Source organism: Pyrgilauda ruficollis, unplaced genomic scaffold (genome assembly GCF_017590135.1).
Source record: "Pyrgilauda ruficollis isolate IOZ18807 unplaced genomic scaffold, ASM1759013v1 scaffold33, whole genome shotgun sequence".
NCBI lineage: Eukaryota > Metazoa > Chordata > Aves > Passeriformes > Passeridae > Pyrgilauda > Pyrgilauda ruficollis.
The window spans coordinates 3977705-4001784 of record NW_024524711.1 but is presented as its reverse complement, the minus strand read 5'-3'; the positions used below and the strand labels follow the sequence as shown (position 1 = coordinate 4001784).

General features: G+C 36.7%; 1 protein-coding gene across 10 annotated transcripts in view; it reads left to right on the top strand.

The window, feature by feature from the left end:
- The window catches only part of KMT2E (lysine methyltransferase 2E (inactive)), a 58230-nt gene that overhangs the window by 12531 nt on the left and 21619 nt on the right, over positions 1 to 24080 (top strand). For 8 of the 10 annotated variants that reach the window (XM_041474668.1, XM_041474667.1, XM_041474664.1 and 5 more), the window contains 8 exons: positions 7287 to 7471; positions 14246 to 14357; positions 14688 to 14917; positions 16593 to 16673; positions 16848 to 16906; positions 20999 to 21171; positions 22159 to 22197; positions 23806 to 24018. In XM_041474668.1, coding sequence (XP_041330602.1) covers positions 7401 to 7471; positions 14246 to 14357; positions 14688 to 14917; positions 16593 to 16673; positions 16848 to 16906; positions 20999 to 21171; positions 22159 to 22197; positions 23806 to 24018 — 978 coding nt within the window. In that variant the 5' untranslated portion in view covers positions 7287 to 7400. Of the gene's footprint in view, positions 1 to 7286; positions 7472 to 14245; positions 14358 to 14687; positions 14918 to 16592; positions 16674 to 16847; positions 16907 to 20998; positions 21176 to 22158; positions 22198 to 23805; positions 24019 to 24080 lie in introns of those variants that run through there. The other 2 variants (XM_041474670.1, XM_041474671.1) reach the window with 2 other exon arrangements.

Below are 24080 nucleotides of genomic sequence, written 5' to 3'. Positions count from 1 at the left end.
TCTTGTGGATTTCTTGAGGTCAAGGGTGGTTCCCATGACCATGGGTTAAAATTATTGGCCTGTAAATGTGAAGGAAAGTATGACAAGAATTGCTTTTGCTCATGATTGCAAAATGTGTGTACACATATGATGTAATTGGAGGGAGGAGGAGAATGTTTAGATTGCATTCTCAATAAATGCAACTCACGCATAGAAGATGCATGCTGAGGTAATAAAATGCAATAAAACAGAATGCTAACATTTGGTCATCTCTTAGCTGAGATGACTTTGTATGAACAAGTAACAGTAAGATATGCAGGAGTCAGCAGAGGTCTGAAAGCAGTGATACAATCTTGGAAATCTTAGCATCTTGCCTGAAAGACCTTATTGATATGAGAAACAGTAATTAGTTTTGCAGCGGTCATTTGTAATTTGGGGCCAACCTGGACTCACAGTAGTGTGAATTTTCTATGGGGAGCAAATGGCAGTTAAGAGTAGAACACTTCTACATTCAATTTGACTTGAAGTTACAGCCAGGTTAGCATTGCATGCTGGTTAAACTGAAAGGTCTTGTTTGACTCAAGGCTGTCATGTTTGTGTGTTTCAACACTGATTTATTTTTTATCTGTAAATCTTGTAACTCTTCTTCCTTGGTCAGTGCTTGAGTGGAAAATTGGCTGTTTCACCAGTTTCATTTGTTGCTTCAAGTTGATTCCCTTAAGATTTGTACACGTCTCATGAAAATGAGCCTTCATATCTTCTGATACTTAATATTGCTCCAGGAAATGGTTATTAATTTCTTGCCTGGATTTAAAGGTGTGAGGGAAGGGGTTACCAGTACCTGGAGTTTAGCAAAAGGGAGCCTCTTCTGTGCTTGCGTTGAGGGGAAATAAGCTCTTAGTAAACATGAGGTGAACTGTCCATTGCTGGGTAAATTGGGAAACAATATAAGTTTTTAGGTGTTGGAGGGGGGGAACTGACAATTATTCCTGGCCATTTCAGTTACTCAATTTACTACATAAGGGAAAGGTAGCGCTATCACCTTTTGTGTATTTTGTAATACACATTTCAAGTTACATAATTTTGCTTTTAAGGAAAGATAGTTGTCATGTGTAGATAGGTTAGAAGGTTTTGATTAATTTTTCTTCAGTTCTAGTTATGTGGATTTTGTATATGGACATTGTGAAAATACAGAGTATAGAGATGGTGTTTTGGTTAGTATATAAATACTTCTGTAGTGACATTAGTTAAGGACTTCATGGTGAAGTTTTATGCATTAGTATAAAATCTAAATAGTTATTTATCTTAAATCAGCACTGTTGAGTCTAATGAAATAGCCTAATTATAGGCTAATTAGAATTAGATTTTTCTCCTTAAACCTCTGTGTTTAGGGAGATCTTGGTAATTCACTTTGCAGAGCCATTCTGTGATGAAATCTCCCAAATCTTGAAACATATAAACCATCTAATAATTATTTTTTTTATCTTGTAATTGTTGATGGGTGATAACTGCAGAGAAGAATATTGAAGAACTTTACATGTATACAAAAAACATAAAAACAGGAACAAAAAGATTTAGTGTTTTTATAATGCCTAGTGATGTAAGAAACTTGAGCTGATCTAACAATGCATGTACTTAAGTTAGTGTAGTCTTCTGTGTATGTGGGAAAATTCTTACATTTGAGATAGGATATAATTTAACTGTAAGCTTAATTCATGGTTCCACTTAGGTCCCTTTATAAATTAGAAAACAAATGTTAAGTTTCAAGTTGCTTTGAATCTGTTCCTAACTTCTATAGTAAATGTACTTTTTCTAACTTCTGTATACTTTTTGTATTTGTCACATGACTACCAAATCTGGAAATTGGTCATGGGAAGGGAATACCAAGGAACAGTGACACTGTCTGTAAAAAGTTGTCATAGATGTGAAGAAGAATAGCAGAAACAGCTTTTATTAATTTTTTTTTGTAGTATTAGATGTAAACATGGTTTAACCCCCCCCAACAAACTAAAAACCCTCATCATATTGTAATAATAATATTACTGTAAGTATTATAAGTAGTTATGCTGTCTTGATATATTAATATCTCTAGGAATTTTTTTATGTTTAAGACAAATAAATTGTTATAGGTGTTGCCACCATCTCTTAGTGATTTTTGTGAAAAGTTTTGTATGTGCATCTAGACAAGAGCTTTAGTATTAGACATATAGCACAGGAGGTTTAACACTATCGATGTAATTTCAGGAGATCACATCCTCACCTTCTGATTCAAGAGCTGAGCTGTCTGTATTTGGGGGTTTTTCTTCCTTTGTGTACCAGTGGAAAACTTAAGTTTTTTCTTCTGATGTGACACAAGTGATCTTAGCAGGACATGAGGGAAAGGAAACATGTGGTCTCTGTTAGACCACAGAATAATGTTGTTTTAGTGGAATACCTCAGGGATAATGTATGAGTTGTTTCCTGTTCTTTAAAGCATAAATTGTGTTCTCTGTACAAAGCCACAGAGATTATATTTTGGAATGTATTGCACTCTTACACTTCTGGGTTTTGAGTACAGTTTATACAAAAAAGTGTCCTGGTGTCATAAACAAAGTGGATCATAAGAAGTATGGTGAGGCTTTGGATATTTTAAACTTGATGCAGCTGTTGAGTCAAAAACCTCCTGTGTATTCTCTAGAGGCAAGGAGAAGTGCCATTGAAAGTGTAAATCAGTATGAATTTACTGATTCTCAGTGAAGAGTGATGGGTGTGAAGATCTTGCACAAGATAAATGTTTTAACCAGGTTGAACAGAAATTTGTCTGGGTTTTAAGATGAACATTTTATTATTAGGGCAAGATTTACTGCAACTAAATAAAAGCAAAATTTATTTGAATAAGGGATGGGTTTTTTCTCCTATAATAAAGCTGTAGGATGATTATGGGAAAAAAAATGGTGATTTTAATAAATTGCCAAAATGCTTTCAGAGCTTAGAGTGTGCTATTACTAATGGAGTAAACTGTAACAAAATTGGAGGGCTTCTACTGTTGTTAATTAAGGTACAATAGATGAGCCACTTTGCCCAGTAAAGAGCTGATCAATGAACTTTGGACTAGCAGTTTTTGTATGGGGGCTTTTAACTCTCTGACCCTGAAATTAACTGGAGAAACCAGTGTGGTCTTCCTGTCTTTCAAATTCATGTACTGCTTAAAGAAACACTTTCTTAAACAGTAAGTTGTGGAAATGAACAGTTTCTTAAAGGCCGGTTTCTTAAAGGCCATGGATGACAGTTTGTCAGAGTTCTGAAAGAGTAATTACTTGAAATAGATGGATACTTGCAGGAGTTGGAAAGTACCAAATCATGACAGCAGATAGTATTTTATGACTCATCTAAAATACCAAGCTTCAAAGGATAAGCAATCTCTTCATAGATAAAATTCCCCAGTGGTTGTGTTAGTTTCTTTCTGAACTTATAAAAATACTGGGAATATTAGTATGTCATGACAATGCTTCTGATTCTTATTCTTCTGATAATTATTTTCCATCATTCCAAATTTAACATCACTGTAGGGATGGCCAATCTATAAGGTCACAGTTTTGTTTAATAAGTGGGTGTAGTGTTATTAATTTATCCTAGATCTCCCCCCACTCTCATTATGGGCATTTGTTGAGGATGGCTACTCATAAATAATGAGCAGTGTTTGTTTGAATTAACTTGGCTGTGTAGGTATTGCAAGCCAGTGACTGCCTTCATTCTTCCATACTGAACTATAGGCAAAGGAAGAGCTTTAGAATTTTGTGTGTGTGATGGAAGAAGGTGGTAAAAACCAGTGAGTTACTATTGCAATCATGTTCCACTTCCTTTTAGATAAAACATCTGTTTAATGCTCTTCAGGCAAAAAAATCTTGATTCTTCAAGTTTCTGATCTTATTCAGTGTAGATCAGGTTATTAGACTTTTTTTTTCTGAATTCTGACAAAGCTGTATTTGAATAACTTGTCCATAGAGCAGGAAGTTGGTTTTGGTTGAGTGTCGTTCCCCCCCCCCCCCCCCTTTTTTTTTTTTGGGGGGGGTTTTTTTTTTTTTTTTTTTTTTTTTGGGGGGTTTTTTTTTTTTTGGGGTTTTTTTTTGTGTTTTTGGGGGGTTTGTTTTGTTGTTTTTTTTCTTTTTTTTGTTTTTTTAGCATGAATGGTGGTGTATTTGCATTGTCATGAATGGGGACATGCATTAGCCATTGATTTTCAATCTATATGTAGCTCTAAAAACATGCATGGATCTTCTTTTTTTGCATTAAATTTAAAAAAAAAGCCCCAAATATCACTTGATTATCGGATTTAGTAAGCAGATCTCATTTCTGTGTAGACAGTGGTGGTCACTTGAATATATGGTGATTGGGTAGTCTCAATTGTTTTATGTAAGTTTGGGGATGTCACAGCCCATGAGACAGCTGTCTAAATGTGTTCCTCACTTCCATCAGTCTCCAGGGCATTTTTGCCTGCATTATTTTACAGCTAATGCTCTACCTGGTCAGAAGTGTTTAAAGAAAATGTTTTAAAAAAGACTACACCATCAACAAAATCAAGTTTAAGTGCAGGAAACACCTTTCCAAGTGAGGATCTTGATCCCAGACATTGTTGTCTAATATGTCTTTTAGACCTACATTGAATCACTAAAGCTGTTTTTTAAGAATTACCTAATAGCAGGCATAAAGTAAAAACTCCATTCTGCTGATGATTTGGTAGCACAGGTCACACTGCAGGGAGTACTGGAACAGCAGTTAACCCTGTGCTGGCTAATTTACCTGGATTTTAAAAAATCATGGTTTCTTTAACGTTAATGGGTAAATTTTGTACTTTTTCAGAAGATGGGGACTAAATGGTGAGTTGATGTTTCCTTTAAGTTGTAAGTACAGCCATTCAGGGTTCTGCCCTATGAGTAGAGTTAGCTATGTGGTGGGAAAATGAGTACTCACTTAAACTGTTTGAGGGGCTTACAGTTTTTTCAAGCCTTCTACTGAAAATATTCTGTACCTGCTTTCGATTTAACATATTTTTCTTGCTACTTATTCTTGAAAATAGTACATTTTTTCTTCATTTTTTTTGCATAGCTAGTGATCTAGTTTGTTACTTGTGGTATTTAGCAAGAAAATGCTCAGTATTTAAATGAGGAAAGCAAAATATTCCAATGGCTACTTGGCCCAATAGCTTTCTAGCTCATTGTATTTGGTGTCTCACATAATAGGACCAAAACACACCTTCTGCTGTCTAGGAGGAGAGTGAACTAGCTGTAGGTTTAGGCACTTCAGACGTCTTGGCATGTTCTTAAGTTAATTGCCAATCTTCACTAGTCTTAAAAAATTTAGGAAGTTAGATGAAGACTTGCTGCCATTTCATACTTCAGAGATGTCTTGTACATGCCACTTTGTCATCTTGAACGTGCTGACCTAATCAATAAAAGAAGAAAATTCAGATTAAATTCACAGTGTTTATCTGAAGTCCATTTTTCACCAGGGGCTTGTGCTTTTTGTCAGTGTAGTGTTGAGCAAGGATAGCATGTTGAAATGAAGTTCAACCAGGATAGGTGCCAGATTCTACACCTGGAATGGGACAACAGTGAATGTGTGGACAGACAGGGAATGAGAGACTGGAAAGCAGCACCCACAGCAAGGTCCCTGGGGGTCCTGGTCAGTGACTAGCTGAACATGAGCCAGCAGTGCCCTGGCAGCCAGGAGGGCACCCGTGTCCTGGGGGCATCAGGCACAGCATCACCGGCTGGGCAAAGGAGGGATTGTCCTGCTCTGCCCTGCACTGCATTGGGGCGGCCTCATCTCGAGTGCTGGGAGCAGTTTTGGGCCCCACAATATAAAAAAGACATTAAACTATTAGAGAGTGCCCAAAGATGGTGAAGGACCTTGAGGAGAAGCCGTGTGAGGAGCGGCTGAGGTCACTTGGTCTGTTCAGCCTGGAGGAGACTGAGGGGAGACCTCACTGCAGTTACAACTTCCTCATGAGGGGAAGAGGAGGGGCAGGCACTGATCTCTTCTCTGTGGTGACAGCGACAGGACCTGAGGGAATGGCCTGAAGTTGTGCTGGAGGGAGGTTTAGGTTTAGTATTAGGAAAAGGTTTTTCCCCCAGAGGGTGTTTGGGCACTGGAACAGCTCCCCAGGGCAGTGGTCACAGCGCCAGCCTGGCAGAGTTCAGGAAGCGTTTGGACAATGCTCTCAGGCACATGGGGTGACTCTTGGGGATGGTGCTGTGCACGGCCAGGAGTTGGTCTTATGATCCTGGTGGGTTCCTTCCAACTCAGTGTGTTCTGTGATTCTGTGAAAATACATTGATCTCAAAATTATTGTGCTCATGTGGAAATCAGCATTTTGTGGTATGAGAGGAGTGTCTTTATTAGGCACAGTATGTGCTTCCTTGCAAAGTGGTCTGTGGTCTTGCAACTTTGACATTTTGGTAAGAGTTTGCAATTATTCATTATGTTACTACCGAAGATACTGGACTATTTTACTAAAATTATCTAGTCACATGTGTAAAACCTAGTCTATATTAGTGTATAAAAGTGCATTAATTTGCTAATCTGTGAATAGCTGAGAATTGTTCACATTTCTCCTGTACTTGGGAGTTCTGCCCTGTGTAGTTGGGGAAGTGGGGGTCTGGTAGTAACTGGCATACAGACTGGATCCTGCATTCATTCGCGTGAGTCAAGCAGATTGTAGTTTGCTCTACAGTTAAAAACTACTACTGATTATTTTTATTTTACTCCTTTAAAAAATAGCCTCCAAAAGTGGCACTGAACGGGCATAGTATCTTCTAATGGTGATTTATTAAAATGGAAAACATTTCCTCTCATTATTGTGAATTATTAGACTTATTTTGTTTTTTTAAAAAAAATACTAAATGGTAGTTAAGACATTAGGGATTTTTTGAAGTGCAAAACAGAACAGTGCTGGCTAAGACTTGCAAATTCTCTAACTAGGTTTCTGTTGAAAGGTACAGCCACTAAGCTTTGACAACACAGGGCCAATCTCTGGCACTTCCCTGATTGTGCTGGGGTTTTTAATCAGAAATTTGAATGATTGTCCATTTGTAATATATTCAAGTTCAAATGTTAAGATCATCACACTCTTTAAAGAAGTTTATTTGCAGTTAATTTTAGAGAAGATTGAATGTTCTCCTTTTGCTTGTGTAAAATAAAACTAGTGAAGTAATTGTGACAGATAAAAATGGCAAATTTTTAAACTAAAATAAATACATGATGTAGAATTGGCTGGGTTTAAAATGAACTGACTTAATCTCCTGCATGTTGTGTTTTGTTTTTGACAGGGTTTGTGGATGCACTTAGATGTTTGCAATGAGCACTGTGGCTGGCATGCCCCAGTGTTTTGGATACCAATGCATAGGACTCCGTAGTAATCGAATTTATCAGAAACGAACGTCATGAGCATAGTGATCCCATTGGGGGTTGACACAGCAGATACTTCTTATTTGGAAATGGCTGCAGGCTCAGAGTAAGTATGTGAACATAATTTGTAAGTTCTCTTACTTATTTTTTAATTAATTTAATTTTTTGCTTCATTACCGTTTTTTGAATACAGTTGGAGAAAACTTAAGAGTTTCCTTAGTTTTGTTGAATTTCTAATTAATTAATAACTGTCACTTCATACTTATGTCAGTTTCTTCCACTTTAGGGGGAGCAAAGGAGAAGCTAAATGTTTCTACAAACGCATGTTTTTCTTGCTTATCAGACTGACAGATAAAGATGCTGCTTGGTTTACTTCTTATACTTCAAATATTTTGTCATTTCAGTTTCCTTTTTAACTACATGTAAAAATATTTTTTGATTTTGCACCTTAGAAAGATAAAATAATTTGGTGCATTAAACTGCAAGAAAGTAGTAGTAATCAAGACAAGGGTTCATTTCTTAATGAAAATTGAAGGCCTAGCTGAAATGCTAATACCATGTCTTCAAAAGTTATTTCTAATTATAAAGCAAGTAGAAAATCATTTAGTAACTGTGTATAAGGGGTTACAAAGAGCCAGTGAAATCATGTATTCAGTAAACTCTGGCTTTGCACCAAATATTGTAGTGTAGTGAGTTTCTGAGTTTTGGGGGGTGGGGAGGGTGACTTGTGGGGTGTTTTTTAGGGTTGGGGGGCAGGTGTTGTGCATGTGTGGTTTTTTGTGTTGTTGTTGTTTTCTAGTTTTTTCCCCCCCTACTCTTCTGTATAGTATTGATGGGCTAAGGTTTAGGTATTGTTGATCTCTGACTGGATGCATTTCTTGTCAAACAAACCTTACTGTCTGTGTAGCATCAGCATGACTGTTAAATGTTTAAGAAACACCTACTCTTCTGTATAGTATTGATGGGCTAAGGTTTAGGTATTGTTGATCTCTGACTGGATGCATTTCTTGTCAAACAAACCTTACTGTCTGTGTAGCATCAGCATGACTTAAATGTTTAAGATACGAGTGGTTTTTCTTCCAGACTTTGAAGGAAAGTTTTAGGCGAACTCTAGAACAGCTTTTTAAAGGGATGTTTCTCTGCTGTGCTCCCAGGTATATACAAGATTATTCTAGGTTTGTGCTGTTTTATTTGAAGAGAACTAAGAATTTCCAATTCAAAATTTTTTGTTGTTTTATCTTTTCCTATTATGAATACTCTTTACCTTGGTGCAGAAAATTTTTTAACTGTAGTGAACCATTCACATTTCTTTTCATTCTTTTCCTGTGCTTTTCTTTTATGTTTGGAGAGGGTCATGATGCCTGAGGTTGCTGGCATTCCTTGCAGACACAGCATGTCATGCTGAAATTAAAATAAATGAATTTAGTTGTCAGTATAAACAAGATAGAGTTCAGAGTGTGTTGTTTGCTTGATACTGTGGCAGAGCGACCCAGTTAGGAGCTGCTTTTCTTCAGATGTTAAGTGGCTGTTACCACTTAGATTAATTCTTGTCATCTCTGCTGTACTCACACTGAAATATGTGTAGCTGCATGATTGGTGTATGCTGATTTGAAAGCCATGTTACTGTCACAAGAAGTGTGACACTAAGGTGTGTCCCTAATCTACCAGTTTACACAGTTGTAAACCTTTTCTATCACAATCCGTGTGGTTTACTCCTTGTTTTTGCACGTTTTCTTTCAGATGGTGGCATGTTGGATATGGAGTGTATTAGTAACAGTTGTAGATGGTCTTTGAGGAAGTTGTGGGGTTTTCCCAGGGGGGAGGAGCTAGAATTTTTCCACTGTGACTGGCAGGTCAGATATTGCTTCATCAGTTGCTGAAGCATGAGCAAACACAAGAATGGGGGAGTGGCAAACTTGATTATGCAGGAGAAGCAGCTTAGGAAAAAGCTCTTTGTGTAGTGCAGTCTCCTAGTGCTGAAAGATTTTTCCTTATGTTTCAAACCAAGGCGTAAGCCTCTTAAAAGAGGTGATATTTTATATGACTAATAGTTCCATGTCTTATTTTAATAATTGTAGCAAATAGCTGTGTGTAGAATAGCCTACCAAGAGGTTTAAGGATCTTAAAAATTGGGTGAAATAGTTTGCTTCTTACATTACGTGTACTTTAGTGGGGTCTCCAGATAGATCTTTGTGTTATTTTGTGTAGACAAAACACACATACTTGGCCTTCACTTGTGGATCTTACTAAAGATGAGGATTTGTGACTTCTTAGTGGTAAGGTCCTTGTAAGCAGAGCAAGCCATTTCTGAAGGTTCAAAATATTCTTCCTGGCTTCATTGAGTGCTTGTGTAGCTTAGAGCCTAAGTATAAGCTACACATTGGGAAATGCCATTGATGGTACTGCTTTTCTGGTTATATCCGTACATGTTTTTTATGGAGAATGCCTTTATAATAAACCTCACAATCACAGTGTACAGATCACTGTACCAAGTTCAGTATCCAGGGGAAAAAGAACACTGGTGTAGTCTTACATGCAGATAGTATCGGGCCAGCCTGTACTTGTAGGGCCTGCTACAAGGTGCTTAGGTAGCAGAACCCACTCCCTGCTAGAGGAGCAGTCCTTGATTCTTGTTGTCTAGGTGTTGAAGCCTGTCAGATGTCTTTGGTTAGAGGAAGTGTCTTGAAATAGAAAATGTTGTTTCTCAGGCAAAATATATTGTACTCCTTTATCTGAGATGGCCTTCAGCTAGATACTGTTCAGATGTGCTGGTAAGAAAATAAACCTGGATTGTGGAAGATTGGTTGTTGCTGAGGTTGCATTTGGAGTTCAGACACATGTTCAGGAAGTGCTTGTAGTACGCTTAGCTCACAGCTTAAAGCTTGGATACCCCATCTGTCTTTGAGCATTTTAGTGAGATTTTGTTTTCTGCTTGAATATCTGTATATTTATGGAAGTGGTTGATGGCCCCAAATTCTGACTAATTGTATTTTGGGTATTAGTCAAAAATTGTGCGCTTTATTTTTTCTTTTCTTTTCCCTTTTTTATTTTTTAATTTATTACTAAATGGTCAGAAACAAAACAATGTTTAAAAGGAGTGGAGTGGAGGAGATGACATTTTAGAGACGAATTGGCTTTCTTTGACTCGTTGCAGGTTGATTTCCTTAATCCAAGGTGACTAACTAAAGCGTAGTGGCTGAGGTTTCATAAGTTAACTGGTCTCGCGTGTTGCTTTTAGTTTCTCACTAATGCCATCTGCTGGCAACATGCAGAATATTTTGTTTCCATTTTAGATATGAACAGTAGGAAATGACTCAGAACATGAAGTTGTTTCACTTGCTAAATGAAAATTCTCTCAAGGCTTTTTTTTTTTTTTTTTTTAATATGGGCATCTTTGATTTTTTAACTGATTTTATAAAATACTATATTTCTGTTTTCAAGGTACAGGAATCTCTTAAATCACTGCAGCCCAAGAGCATGTGGAAAGCTTTTGTGTAGAGCTTCTTGGTTTGTTCCCTGTGAACATTTTGCACAGATTTGAATTGCTGACCACAGCGCTTAACAAGTATATATGATATTTTAGCAAAATACTATGGTCAGTTTATCACAGTAATGTTTGTTTATTTAGGAAATAATACTAACATTTTGATCAAGCTTCGTATGGACTGTGTTGTAATACAAACATTGCAGTTTGGATGAAAACCAAAAATACAATAAATATCTTTCAGTTACGCAGTAAGACAGCAGTTGTTTGAGGTGAAGCTCAGCAAAAAAATGTGGTATGATTAGAGGGCTGACAGTCTTAGTACCTCAGTCTCTGACAGAATTGGCTAATGTCCAAAAATACAAGCTAGGAAAGCGTTACAGTGTTTTCACAGATCTGAATGCTTACATGTTTTCCTCCTGAAAAGTGGCTTTCTGGGATGGCTGTAAGAATGCCAGTGGTGAAATGAGGGGGTGTTTGTCTGTAGTACAGTAGTTAGTGCCTTGCTGCTTGGGCCCTGGCACTTGAGCCCACAAAAAGTAAAACTTGGTTTTTAAATTAGGTAGCATCTCATGCTTTAATCATCTGTACAATTGAGTATTTTGCCAAGAGGCATTTCTTCTCAAAGCTGTGCAATTCTGAGATGCCTATTTCAGAAGAAAGGTTTGACCTTTGAACAGACAGGAGTATAGAGGGCATGGTTTCTGTTTGAGGTCATGCACATGGTTGGCAAAACCAGGAGTGATAAGGAATTCGGTAACCTGTTTGTCAAAGTTGATTTTGTCTGTGGCTCTCTGGAAGAATGGTGCTCATTCTGTACTGTTTTATGGCATCTGTATCACTTTCCTGTTGACTGTAAAGGAAACCTATGATGGTTAATTTTTATCTTAAGTGAAGGCTCTTGGAGTTCCTTCCCATAGTTCTTGGTTTCTTCCCCACTTCCCCAGCCCAGTGCAGTGGTAAATGGAACAGTAACAGTTACATGCAGAGCTCTAGTGAGCATCTGTTATAATTGAAAGTAGTGTCTGTGCCTGGATAAGCATTTGAAAAAAGCTTTACTGAAAGCTGATTGTGCTCCAGATTTTTTAATAGTTGCCTTTCTGTATCACCTGATTTTTCTCCCACCATTTTTCTGGTTTTCCTTGTTCAAGTAAAGATGTGACTTTTTCTTAGTAACATTGTTCTCTGAATCTGTTTTATGAGTGTTAAAACAGTTGGTGATAAATGAATGTTTTTGGAAGCTTTACGCTTCTGCTTCCCACCACTGTTACTCCTCTAAATATTAAATTTTGTTCTCTTAAGTGGTTTCTAAATGGCTAGAGTAATAAGAAATGGATGTAGGGTGTTTGGGTGTATTGTCTTGCCTCAAATCTTGAAAGGGACCTGGACTTTTTGACTTAGGTTGTCAGATGATGAAATACACAACCTCTCTTTTTAGGACACTTTCATTCTGGTATCTTTCACTGAATGTTCCTGTGTTTAAGTAGGTGGTATTTAGGTCATAGTAATACTTACTTTTAATGAAGGAAACTCTCCTAAATTAATCCAGGATGGATTGTACCAGAATCCCCCCCTGCCTGTCCTTAGTAAGCCTTCCTGCTCTGAAAATTGAGTATTTTTCAGCAAGATCTAGGTTGAGCATTGAACACAGAGTTGATAAGAGTACCCGTGCTACTGCTTGTCGCATTCAGGAAATGGAGAAGGATAGCAGTAGAAGCAATGCAGTGGTCAAGACATCCTTGTTCCTGGAGAAGCTGATTTCTGCCATAGTCATGATGGATGCATAGCTAAAGCCTCATTCACTGGCATTTTAGTTGGATGGGTCATCAGGATTACTGGAGCACAGAAAAGATGTGTGATTACTGCACAAATGTGTTGGTAAATAGGTAAAAGAAAATCAGTTGGAAAGGCACAGGTTTCTTATCTTTTGTCTTTATTTTAGTCAGGAGCTTAAGTTCTAAGATGCTTCTAGAAGCTAATTACAACAAACTCCAAATAAAATTGTATTTTCAAGTTGTGAAAAAGTGTAAGAGTAAATGAAGATTTTTCTGGGTTTATGAAGTAATGAAGAGCAACTGCTGTCAGATTTGGTTTGTCTTATGCTAGTCAGAAATTGTATTTTTAACGTTAGTACTTCACATGATTTTTGTGCTCACGTGTTTGTTCGCTCTCTCGAAAAAAGGCAGCTTATGACTGTTCAAGACAGTAATCTTTTTAAAATTTTTTTTCTTTGGACTCTAGAAACTAAAGCCCTCCCCCAGTTTCTTCTTAAACAAGAAGATTTTATTATTATAAATTTTATCATTAGGGTAGTAACCTCACATGGGAAAAAGCTCTTAAGGAGAAATGGGCCACCAAACCCATTAGTAGGACACTTTCAAAGAGATGTGAAAATACTGCATTTTGTTCAGAAAGTTAATGATTAATTATATCTTTTCCAAAAAGTAACAAATGTAAGTTTCTGGTGTGCTTTTATAACAAACTAGTATTGCTTCATGGCATAGCAAAAAAGCCTCTGTTAGAGTGGAAGAAAAAAATCCCATCAGTATCTATTTTAATTTAATATTCAGAAACACCAAGTTTATTTTAAAAATCAGCTCAAGGAATTAGTAAGATAAGTGACAGGAAATAGAATTCACACATAATAAAAATGAAATTAGAAACTGAACCAAACCTGATCTGTAATGTGAATCATATCCTCTTCAGTTCTAAATGTTGATATTATGATATGTTGATATTTTGTGGTGCCTTTTTTTTTTTTTTAAACCTCCCTCTTTAGTAACCTGGATTCATTTGTCTTTGTGTTATTAAATCATATGGTGCAGCGAAAAACCTGCAAGTTATCTCAGTCATGCACACATGAACAACTGCTCGAGAAAGGCCATGAAGGTGTAATTTTTTGTGCTCAAATAGATCTTCCTGTTCTAGTATTCATTTATCTTTCTTGTTTTGTATTGTGGTTTAGTGCATATAAACCATAGATTGTATATTGAAGAAGGCACTGCCTTTGATACAAAACCTTGTCTTGCAAAACCTTATCACCTTTTTCTATTTAAGGATAAATCAATAGAAGCTGCCTTGTTTAGACAATTTGCCCTAGTTAGGATTTCTGCTCGTCGGAGCAGTCGTGCGGTGGTGCCCCGCCACTGCCGCTGTGTGTCGCTGCAGGGCTCGAAGGTTGTGCAGCCCCGGAATGCAGCATCAGTCCTTGGGCAGAATTCCTTTTGGCCGCTTCTGTTTCTGCTCACTGAGGGAACTTTTGTTGCTGCCCCCATATGCTGCTTTAAACAGAATCAGCAGGGAGTTTATTAGAAGTTGTGCAGCAAGTACCTCCGATTTATTAATATAAATTACATAGTAATTGCATTTGTTCTTCATCTGTCTTTTGCCTTGCAGACCAGAATCTGTAGAAGCTAGCCCTGTGGTAGTTGAAAAATCGAACAGTTATCCACACCAGTTGTATACCAGCGGCTCGCATTCGCACAGTTACATTGGTTTGCCCTATGCAGTAAGTTTTGTGCAAAGTATTCTGTACAAAATATATTATGTAAAAATCTGCTGTTTTTATCTGGAGAAACTGATGCATGCTTTTATTTCTGTATCTTATCGGGAGTTGGGGAAGTTGGATAAAAATGGTCTATCAGAAGCAGAACATAGTTCACTTAAATGTATTATGTAGTTGAGAAGTTAGAAAATAAGTTTGAATTGGGATATAACTAAAATTTTAGCCTTTTACTACAAAAATAAGCCTGAAGTTCTGTGCCAAATGAATTCTTACATTTTGGCTTGAATAACCATCAGTGTATTTATGATAAATTTCCCTTTCACAAAATTCTAGGACCATAACTATGGTGCTCGGCCTCCTCCAACGCCTCCAGCTTCTCCTCCTCCATCAGTGCTTATAAGCAAGAATGAAGTAGGCATATTTACCACTCCCAACTTTGATGAAACCTCCAGTGCTACTACCATCAGTACATCGGAGGATGGAAGCTATGGAACAGATATTACCAGATGCATTTGTGGCTTTACCCATGATGATGGATATATGATCTGTTGTGACAAATGCAGGTAATGCATATTAAAATAACTTAAAAAGTAAAAATTACGTAAAGGCTGCACTGAAAGTAAATGTAACTAAATGGTGTTTCAATTACTATGAGTAACAAGAAATTGCCTTCCATCAAGAAAGTGCTTGAAGGTTGTGTGTTTTTCTAATAGGCAACATAGTCAGTTAAGGCCAGTGAATATTTTATCATTTAATTCTGGTCAGTCTTGACTACTCATGAATTTGGTCATGCCTTTACTTGTGCATTGGTGCTTAATAAGGGTATGCCTGTTTTCCCCTCTGAAAAGGATGTCTGAGGTACTCTGTCCCAAGTTATTTGTTAGTAGGGTAAAATGAAGACCTTGGCATTACTTAATGTGCATGTACTGAGTAATAAAGCATCTTGAATTATGTATATGTAAATCAAAGAACTTGAAGGATGAAAAATAATGTGAAAAAAATTTCTTGAATATTGGTTTCTCTGTGCATGATTTTTCTGATTACTCTTCATTTTTCAAAGAACTCAGTTAATAAGTATGAAAAGACTAACCTAGATTCTTAATGGACAAGCTGAAGTTAAATATTTACACTTCTGGGTTTATGCTTAAGCACCTACTTGATCATAGTATAGTAAGAGATTGCTGTTGAATACTTGGAATTGGAAAAATAAGATTAGAAATTTTTAGAGCTGATAGAATTTTAGACTTAACAGACGACAAATACTGTGTTTCTACTCAGTATTAGCCTGTATTTTTACATTTGGCTAATGAACGCTGCTGGATTTGTTAGATCTTTGTGTATTTATAAAATAATAATTATAGCTAATAATAGTATTACAGCTAATAATTATAGCTATAACTATAGCTTAAAATACTAATTGAGCTCCATTCTCCCATCTGCTTATGTAGCAAGCTTGTTAGTGATTTCTGGTGGTCCTTAATTCTGATAATCTTGCTCATTATTTTGAAACATATTAAGATGTTCTTCCCGCAGTGGAGGTGTAGGCAGTCGCCAGTTAGAGTCTTTTTCCTCTTGTAGAAGAGAGTCTCTGGGAGGAGTTGTGAATTTACCACAACTCTTTCCTGGTGGGAAATAACTGTTTTTGTGTCCCTCATCCTTCTAACAGTGTAGGGCTGAGTGTAAACTAGTGCTTTAGGTTAGCCTTCAGTCTAGCAAGCAGTCTCTTCCCTGACTCTGGGAAGAAGTTAAAGCTCTTTCTATGCTGTGCAACAGTACTCCCAGTTTATAATGGGGTGTATCAAAATGTGTATTTATTTTTTCTCTTAAAATATATAAGGAAATCAAACTGTATCTTAGTGTATATCTCTCTATATAGAAATATGTTATGTACCCATTTCTAAAAGGGAAATGAATCCTTTTGTTTAAAACCAAACCACTTGTTGCTATGTAAAACATAAGTCTTATTGCTGAAGGTATTTGTCTCTATCTTGTTCTCCATTGTGATAATTTACCATATTATTTCTGATGTTGGAAAACAATTTCCAAGAGAGAAAATGAGTCAGCTAGCAGAGTGGTGACAAAAATAGTGATTGAGGTGTAGTTATAAGCAGTATTGAATCTGAGTAAAGGTGACAATGGAAAAAAAAAAAAAAGAGCAGCTTACTTTCTTTGTGTATTGTGCATGCAATTTTTTAAATTGTACTTTAATGTTGGGGTTTTGTTTTGGTGTTTCCATAGTGTCTGGCAGCACATTGACTGCATGGGGATTGACAGACAGCATATTCCTGACATATATCTGTGTGAACGTTGCCAACCCAGGTGAGTAGTTTTGTTTATTTTGAGCTCTAAAATGGAATGGAACAGTGCACAACTGATATTTTTCTAAGTATCTGAACATTTAGTTACTTCACTGTTTATTCTGTAATTAGCCAATGGGAAATGCTGAAGGTCTGTTTTAATACTTAAATGCACTGATTTATTTTCTAATTTCAGGAGTTTAGATAAAGAAAGAGCAGTGCTGTTACAACGAAGGAAACGGGAAAATATGTCAGGTGAGTAAATTGTAAAGGTCTTTTCTTAGTAAAGGTGATAAAATAAGTATAAATTACGTGTACAGACTTCAGAGCGCATACATGACTCCCACAGTTTTGAGAGCCTTCAGCATATAAAGTTCAGTAAATCAATGCCTTTTACTTGACTGTATTGTTACCAAGATAACATAGTATCAGAATTGTTGTAGTTCCACCTGTTTTATTAATGGTTTTCAGACTGTGGTTTCTTTATAACAGTGTGGAATAATTCAATCTGTTCAACAGTGTTCGAGTTTGTTAATAAGCAATGTTGCTTTTATAACAACTATAACTCCTTTCACTAAGGTGCTGAAAATAAGGTGGAAAAGCTTTAAGTTGCTTCTTTTGAAGTGAGAGAGGGTTTCTATGTCTACTTTCATTCTGGAAAAATTTTCAGGAAGAAATCCTAATTCTTACATGTTGGATGTAGACTGGGTGTTTTGATATGGCTCTGGGTTTTTTTGGACAAGGGGAAAAGTTGTTAAACCAAGTCAGTACTATGTGGGTAATAACGATGTTTTGAGTATTTTTTGCCTTTGATAACCAAGGTGGCATGTAGTGCAAGTACCCATTTCAGTCTGGGTATTTTATGCAAGTAGTTCTTGAACTTGTTCACAGGATTTCAAAACTCATCTGGCCTAACTTGTGAGAAGTTCTGTGTGGCCATTACCAAAGCGTGTTGTAGAATTCTTGGTTGACAGCTGGTACTTTCAGTCTCTGTTACAAAAGTAATAACTTGGGAGGAGGTCATCCTCTTGAATGTAACATGTTTTACTTCCAGATCATGTTTCTGAAATAGTGGTGTGTGTGTATTTTAAGATTTCTTTTAAAATTACATGTAGATATGGTCCTGCTGCCCACTTTGTGTCTGAGGGGTGTGTGGCACAACTGTGCTTCTTGGTGCAGTTGACACTTGGTGTTGTCTGGTGCTAAGTTTGCCTAAATTCCTTTAAAGGCATTAGTGACCTACTTACAAAACCACAGGAATTTTTTGTTTTATAAGTTTTTATTTTAACAAAACCAAGCTTATTTTATACAGTTTTGGTTGACCTACTAGGTCAACCAAATTTAAATTTAAAAATTTTTGAAATTTTAAATTATTTTTGTTGATTCCATTGAAATAGTGGAACAAGTAGATTTATAACTCATTTGGAGTTAATGAGCTCACTGACTGGTCTGATAATGCTGTGAGGTTGAACTTGAATTTTCATAACGAATAGGGAAGTTGATGGTCTGAGCTATTTAATCGCTTGGGATTTGCAGGCACACTATCTGATCATTTACTGTAAACTTCAGAGAACAGAGATTAAAAATCTTAGGAGGAGCTGATGAGATCTTGCCTTTGAAGTTAGTGTTTAACCCTCCTCAGTCTTGATGATCAGTGTCCTAAATCTGTTACATGAATTTAGTAGGAAAGGAAATACGAAATGGTAAAGCAAAAGTATCAAAACAGTTAAAAAGAAAGGCAAATTGTGGATCTCTTTAATCTAAAATGTGATCAAAGTACAGTATTGATTACTGTGATTTATAATACATAACTTGAATGTCTGTGCTTACACCTCTTAATTTCCGTTTAGCTTGGGTGAATGTATTTTGTGTTGACAGCTCTACAGTTTAGTGGAACTTAGTGATTCTAGGTATAAACTGAGACAAGTGTGAGACATTAGTAAAATGGACAATTTTCACAGATGATTTTGAGTAGGAAGAGCAAAAGTGGCATCAGTTTGAATGGATCTTTTCAGTGTTTTAGATACTCAACAGAAGCAGAATGTTACTTTTAACTTAATTATTAGTAATTTACAGGTGTTTGATAAAAGGTAAGACTGCATAATTTGGATGCTCTTCAATGAGTAAGTCTGTATATATAGGGCTTTTCACTTAAATATGAGAATTCTTTAGAGTAAAATGTTTTTGTTTTAAAGATTTCTAAGGAGTTGCTGGCTTAGCTGTGTTTCATCCAAAGGTTAACAGTGGGGAGAAAGTAGTAGATTGGTTGGTTTGCTTCAAGAAAAGAGCTTTTAATTGAACATTTCACATGATAGAAAATTGTGTGTGTTAAGCTTTTATGTGTAACCACATCATCCTTTTTTCTGGCAATGTTTTTACCCCATTGTTCGGGGTCCTGTGGTTGTATGAGATGGTGTTGATTTTGTTTTTCTGGTATAAAAGTCAAGTTCTGGTGCGGCTTAATGTGCAGTGAATTACCGACTGTGGTTCAGTGAACTGAGCACCTTTGTTGAGCCCGTACTCCCTCAGTTGTATATACTGGATGTTTTGGGTTTCACTGGGGGGTTTGTTTAGGGCTTATTTGTTTTTGGATTTTTTTAAGATAAAGTATCTAAGTGTATAACTTAAACAAGGACGTTGCTTTAAGCTGTTTGGTCTTGAAATCGATGCTGTCAAGATCGCTTGCTGCTTATGGGTAGATGAATCTGGGCCCGTAACTTGTGAAATTTGGAGAGTTTGTGTCTTCGCTTCTGACATGCAAACTCAAGATCTCCCCTTAGTGTGCTTCACCAAGGCTCTTCAAAGTGAAAGCAGGTTATGTAGGTTAGAAAGGAGTGTCTCAAAACAACTCCATGTAATTATATGTTCAGTTGAGGTAATTATTCTTTACAGTAAGTTAGAGCACAGTGTAGACAGTAATACTGAAATGTTGCTTCCCTAAGGAAGACAGTGTTTTGTGGGGTTTGAGGCAAGGGGGAGAGGTGTGTGGCTGTGATGTCATGATTCTGTGGGCACTAGTGCATGGACTACAGACACTGACAATTTTAAGTTTCTATTTTGGGGTTTCTATTTATCAGGCATTGGTTATTCTGCTATTTATTCTTCTTTGATTAGACATGTCTCCTGTCCTTGTGCTTTTTATGCTCATTTAGAAAATATTCTCAGCAGAGATGTTAACAAATTCAGAAAACATCATCAATTCCTAGCTTATGAAGTATAATTATGTGCCTGATAAGGTGTTCAAAAGAATAACCAAGATGGTAAAATGTGATTGTTTGCTATGCACAGAAGAACCCTGTTAAGGAATGTTGTGAGCAGGAAAAATCGGGAGTAACCAGTAGCTGGAGTTCTTTATTTAGTAAAGAGGGTTTCGAGAATTAGGACTGCTGAGTGCACTCATTAAAGCAACATCCTTCTGAGAGCAGAAGAAACGTTTTTTCTGCTCTCATATTAAGTATTTGTAAAGCCTGCTTCTGTTCTGTGTATGAGAAAGTTTTGCGTAGTGTGAAGTGTATTTACTGAATGCAGAATATTTGGAAAAGCTGCTAAAATCTGAGAAGCCTGTACAGAGCATATGCAAACAACAGTCTCTTATCTGTGGGCATCATCTCTCTTCCAATCCTCCCCATCCTTCACAGTCTTTCATCTTGACAGAACTAGGGTAATCCTGTTTCAGGTCAGGATATGTGTTTGTCTGACATAAATGCTGATGTATGCTAGATTTCAGGCTTTGGCCTTTAGGTCTGTGAGAGCACAGCACAAAGAAAAAGTATCTGTCAGTTTATGTCTGATCGCAGAATGTTACTGTTAGGGGATTTTGAGTACAAAAGGCTTCTGGCTAAATTGACATATTAACCCTGAAAAAGGCATTTGACAGTGCAAATTGCAGCTGAAATAGTTGATTATGACTATGACGTGATTAATTAATATTCACGAGAAATGCTGGTCAGTCATTAATTTTAATCCCTGCTAGAATACAGTCATCTGAGAGAATCCAAATGCCATATACAAGTAAAAGCTATATATAAGTAAATGTGTTAACAGAATTTTTTTACCTTTTTTGTTCTGGTTGTAGTTTTTCTTAAAATGGAATATGGTCATTCATTCAAAGAATGGAATTTAATCTGGTATCTTTTTCTTACCTTGCATTACAAACCTGTCTTAATTACCAGTTTCTCATTGGTCCTTGGTTTTCGTGCTGTTGCAACTGTTGGTAAATTTTGCATATGAGTGCTTGGAGCGTTTGTCATTATGAATTTTTGCGTTTTGGAAAGGGATGTAGAGTAACTAGTGAGTGTTTTTTTTCTGTAGTACTTGATTATTTACAGAGTATTCTTTGTTTTAAAGATGGGGACACCAGTGCAACAGAGAGTGGTGATGAGGTTCCTGTGGAACTGTATACAGCTTATCAACACACACCAACAACACTTACTTTAACTGCTACAAGAGTTACAAAAGTCAATGATAAGAAGAGGAAAAAAAGTGGAGAGAAAGAACAGAACATAGCAAAATGTAAAAAAGTAAGTGAATGTAATTTCTCTTATTACTTCATGCTATAAGTTATAGCTATGTGACATTTCTTACAAAGAGACACTGATTTAAAAATCAGGATGTTTTACTATCTGGTTTTAGCTTGAAATGTATTACTCTGCAGTAAATGATAGTCTTCCTGGGTGCCTGACCCCCATGACTCCTCCTTATTTCAACTTAATATATCCTGCCTGGGTATGTTCAGTTTTATAATTGCATCAGAATCTCACCACAGGAATTGCATTTACTGGACCGTTTGAAACAGTTAGAGGTGTGCAGAACAAGCTTTGGGTTAGAATTCCTTGGAAGTCTTCATCTGTGGTGATTTTAAGTACAGAAATGTTTGCCATTAGTTATCCTGATGTGACTGCATTTATTTGAGTAGAAATTGTGTGGAAGTATGCTGTCAAAAAGCTAGCTGCTAAACTAATTAGAGTAAAAAAGAACTGACATTATGCTGTTTAGCTGCAGGTGTATAAGCAGTATAATATGTGAAGACAAAACATATGTGAAGAAGTAAAATACATGGAACTTCCTAAACAAGTGGTTTTCCTAGTTAATTTCCTTGGCTTGGATGAGAATTTTGTTCTTTAAAACTTCAAAGTCAGAATAAGTTATTGATGTCTTTTTGGAAATCTTTAGTAAAATGTTTCCTTTTGTTTGAATAATTCTCAATACAAATTTATTGCTGTGCTACCTCTGATATTTTGGCTTGGATTCTGAAATTCTGGAGAATCAAGTTGTAATGTGGGAGAAAGGTAGAGGTACCTGACTACTGTGCACTTAGGAACGCTGAATGGTTTTTAAAATACATTTTGTGATATGTAACCTCTTACCTTCTTGAGATTTCAGTATAGTTTATTCTGTTGTTTTCATCTTCGTTGTTTAATTGAAAAGTTGCTCATTAATAGGTTTTCAGTTCCTTAAGAGATTTTGTATTTCCTCCAGTGAATATGAATATGTTAATTTTTTTCCAGGCATTTCGAGAAGGATCCAGGAAATCTTCAAGAGTAAAGGTAATGTGATTTTGTTTGGGTTTTGTTTCAGACCTTAACTCTGTGTTACTTAAATAATAAGCATCAAGAGTATAATTGGGGCTATACAGTAAGAACTAGAATATTCTCTTCTTGGTAACTGATATATTACGTATGTGTCACAGTGATTTTAAATTAAGGTATGAGTACTACCTCTTTGTCCTGCGAAATTAACGGAAATAATTAGTGCAAATTTTTATTTCAAGAGCCAGTGGATTAATTGGGGCTCATGTGTGTTATGCAAGGGAGTAAAATTGAGTGAACACTTCATTTGAATTTAGTGTCTCCAGCTTTTCATAACTGTTTAGCAGAGAAATAATGAAATAACTGTATTGAATTTGAAAGCTAAGTTAGTGGTTCTGCTCTGTCAAACCTCCATCTACACCTGGTGGGACTCCTGTATATCTGGCAGGATTTTACTCACTGGTACTGGCATAGTCTGAGGGAATTGTACTGGGATGTCTGCTTCGTAAGATTTAAATGTTGCAGGAGTCTTTAAATTTTCTGTGACATAATAATGTGCCTGGTGTGAGAACTAGGTATTTCCATAGTTCATTCATACTTGGAATATATGAAAACAAGTGGGATGCAATTTATGCTTCAGTTGTGTAAGATGTGCCTTGGGAACAGTGAAGATGGAATGGGGGAAGAAAAATCTCTAATTTTGTGGGGTTTTTTTAATATGGTGCTTGTAAGGTTCCATTGTTTTTTCATGGTTGTCTTAGCATCACACCTTCGAAATGCTGTTTGTGTGTATGGTTTTCTTCATGCACAAAAGAAATGTAACCAGGTAAATTGAATTGCTGAACTACTTGTGTTTTATTAATGTTTAATAGTGTCTCTGCTCAGGTGGATAGAAAAGGGAGCGTTGGCTGGCTGCTGCTGTCCGTAAGGAGCTTTGGTTGGCTGCAGCCTGGCTGCTGCTTGTGAGGTCTGGAGGTACAATGGCACTTTCTTTAAAAGTGAAAGGATCTGAAGCACTGCAGAAGGAAATTGTATAGTGAGGAGCAGATAAGGAGAGAAAAACTTTGTGCAATGCCCTGTAACATTAGAGTCACAACCTTAATGTGTAGCAGGTGTACAATTAGTAAAGTTTAGTAAGTTATGCAGCAGAAAACAAGATACAGCATGATCTTTGAAGTTGAAAGGGGAGTATGAAGTCTGTGTATTACAGGATAAAAGCTGGAGTTCTCTGTATTTGCATATGTTCACAAAAGTTGAGTGGGCAGGGAGATCTGACCCTCCAACTCCTGCACTTAGATTCATGATGCAGTGCAGTTGTGGGAGGAAACAGTATCACTCTCCATTCTCATCCCACTAAGAGCAGGAATCACTTTTGAGGAGGGAAAGCATTCCTGAACTTGGGTGATACTTACTAAATAGTAAAATTATGGAAAGGACAAATGTAATGGGACTGAATTTAACTCAATGCTTTTAAGTAATACAAAGTTTTATACTAGACTTGCTAAAGAAACCCAATCCGTAAATCAGTGCATACCTTTGCCCATCATTTTGTGTCTTGTTATAGAATTTTTCTTTTTATTTTAATATCTTGCCTTCTAATATCTGGTCATTTACTTCAATTTTTAGGGCTCAGCTCCAGAGATTGATCCTACTGACAGTTCAAACTTTGGATGGGAAACTAAAATCAAGGCATGGATGGATCGCTATGAAGAAGCAAATAATAACCAATACAGTGAAGGTGTCCAGAGGGAGGCACAAAAAATAGCACTCAGATTAGGCAATGGAAATGACAAAAAAGAAGTCAGCACCAGCAATCTGATTTTCAAACCTCCAGTAGAGGTAATGAGCTGTGTGTTGTTGTGTTACTGCATGCTGTGTTTGTGCCATGATATTAGATGCCC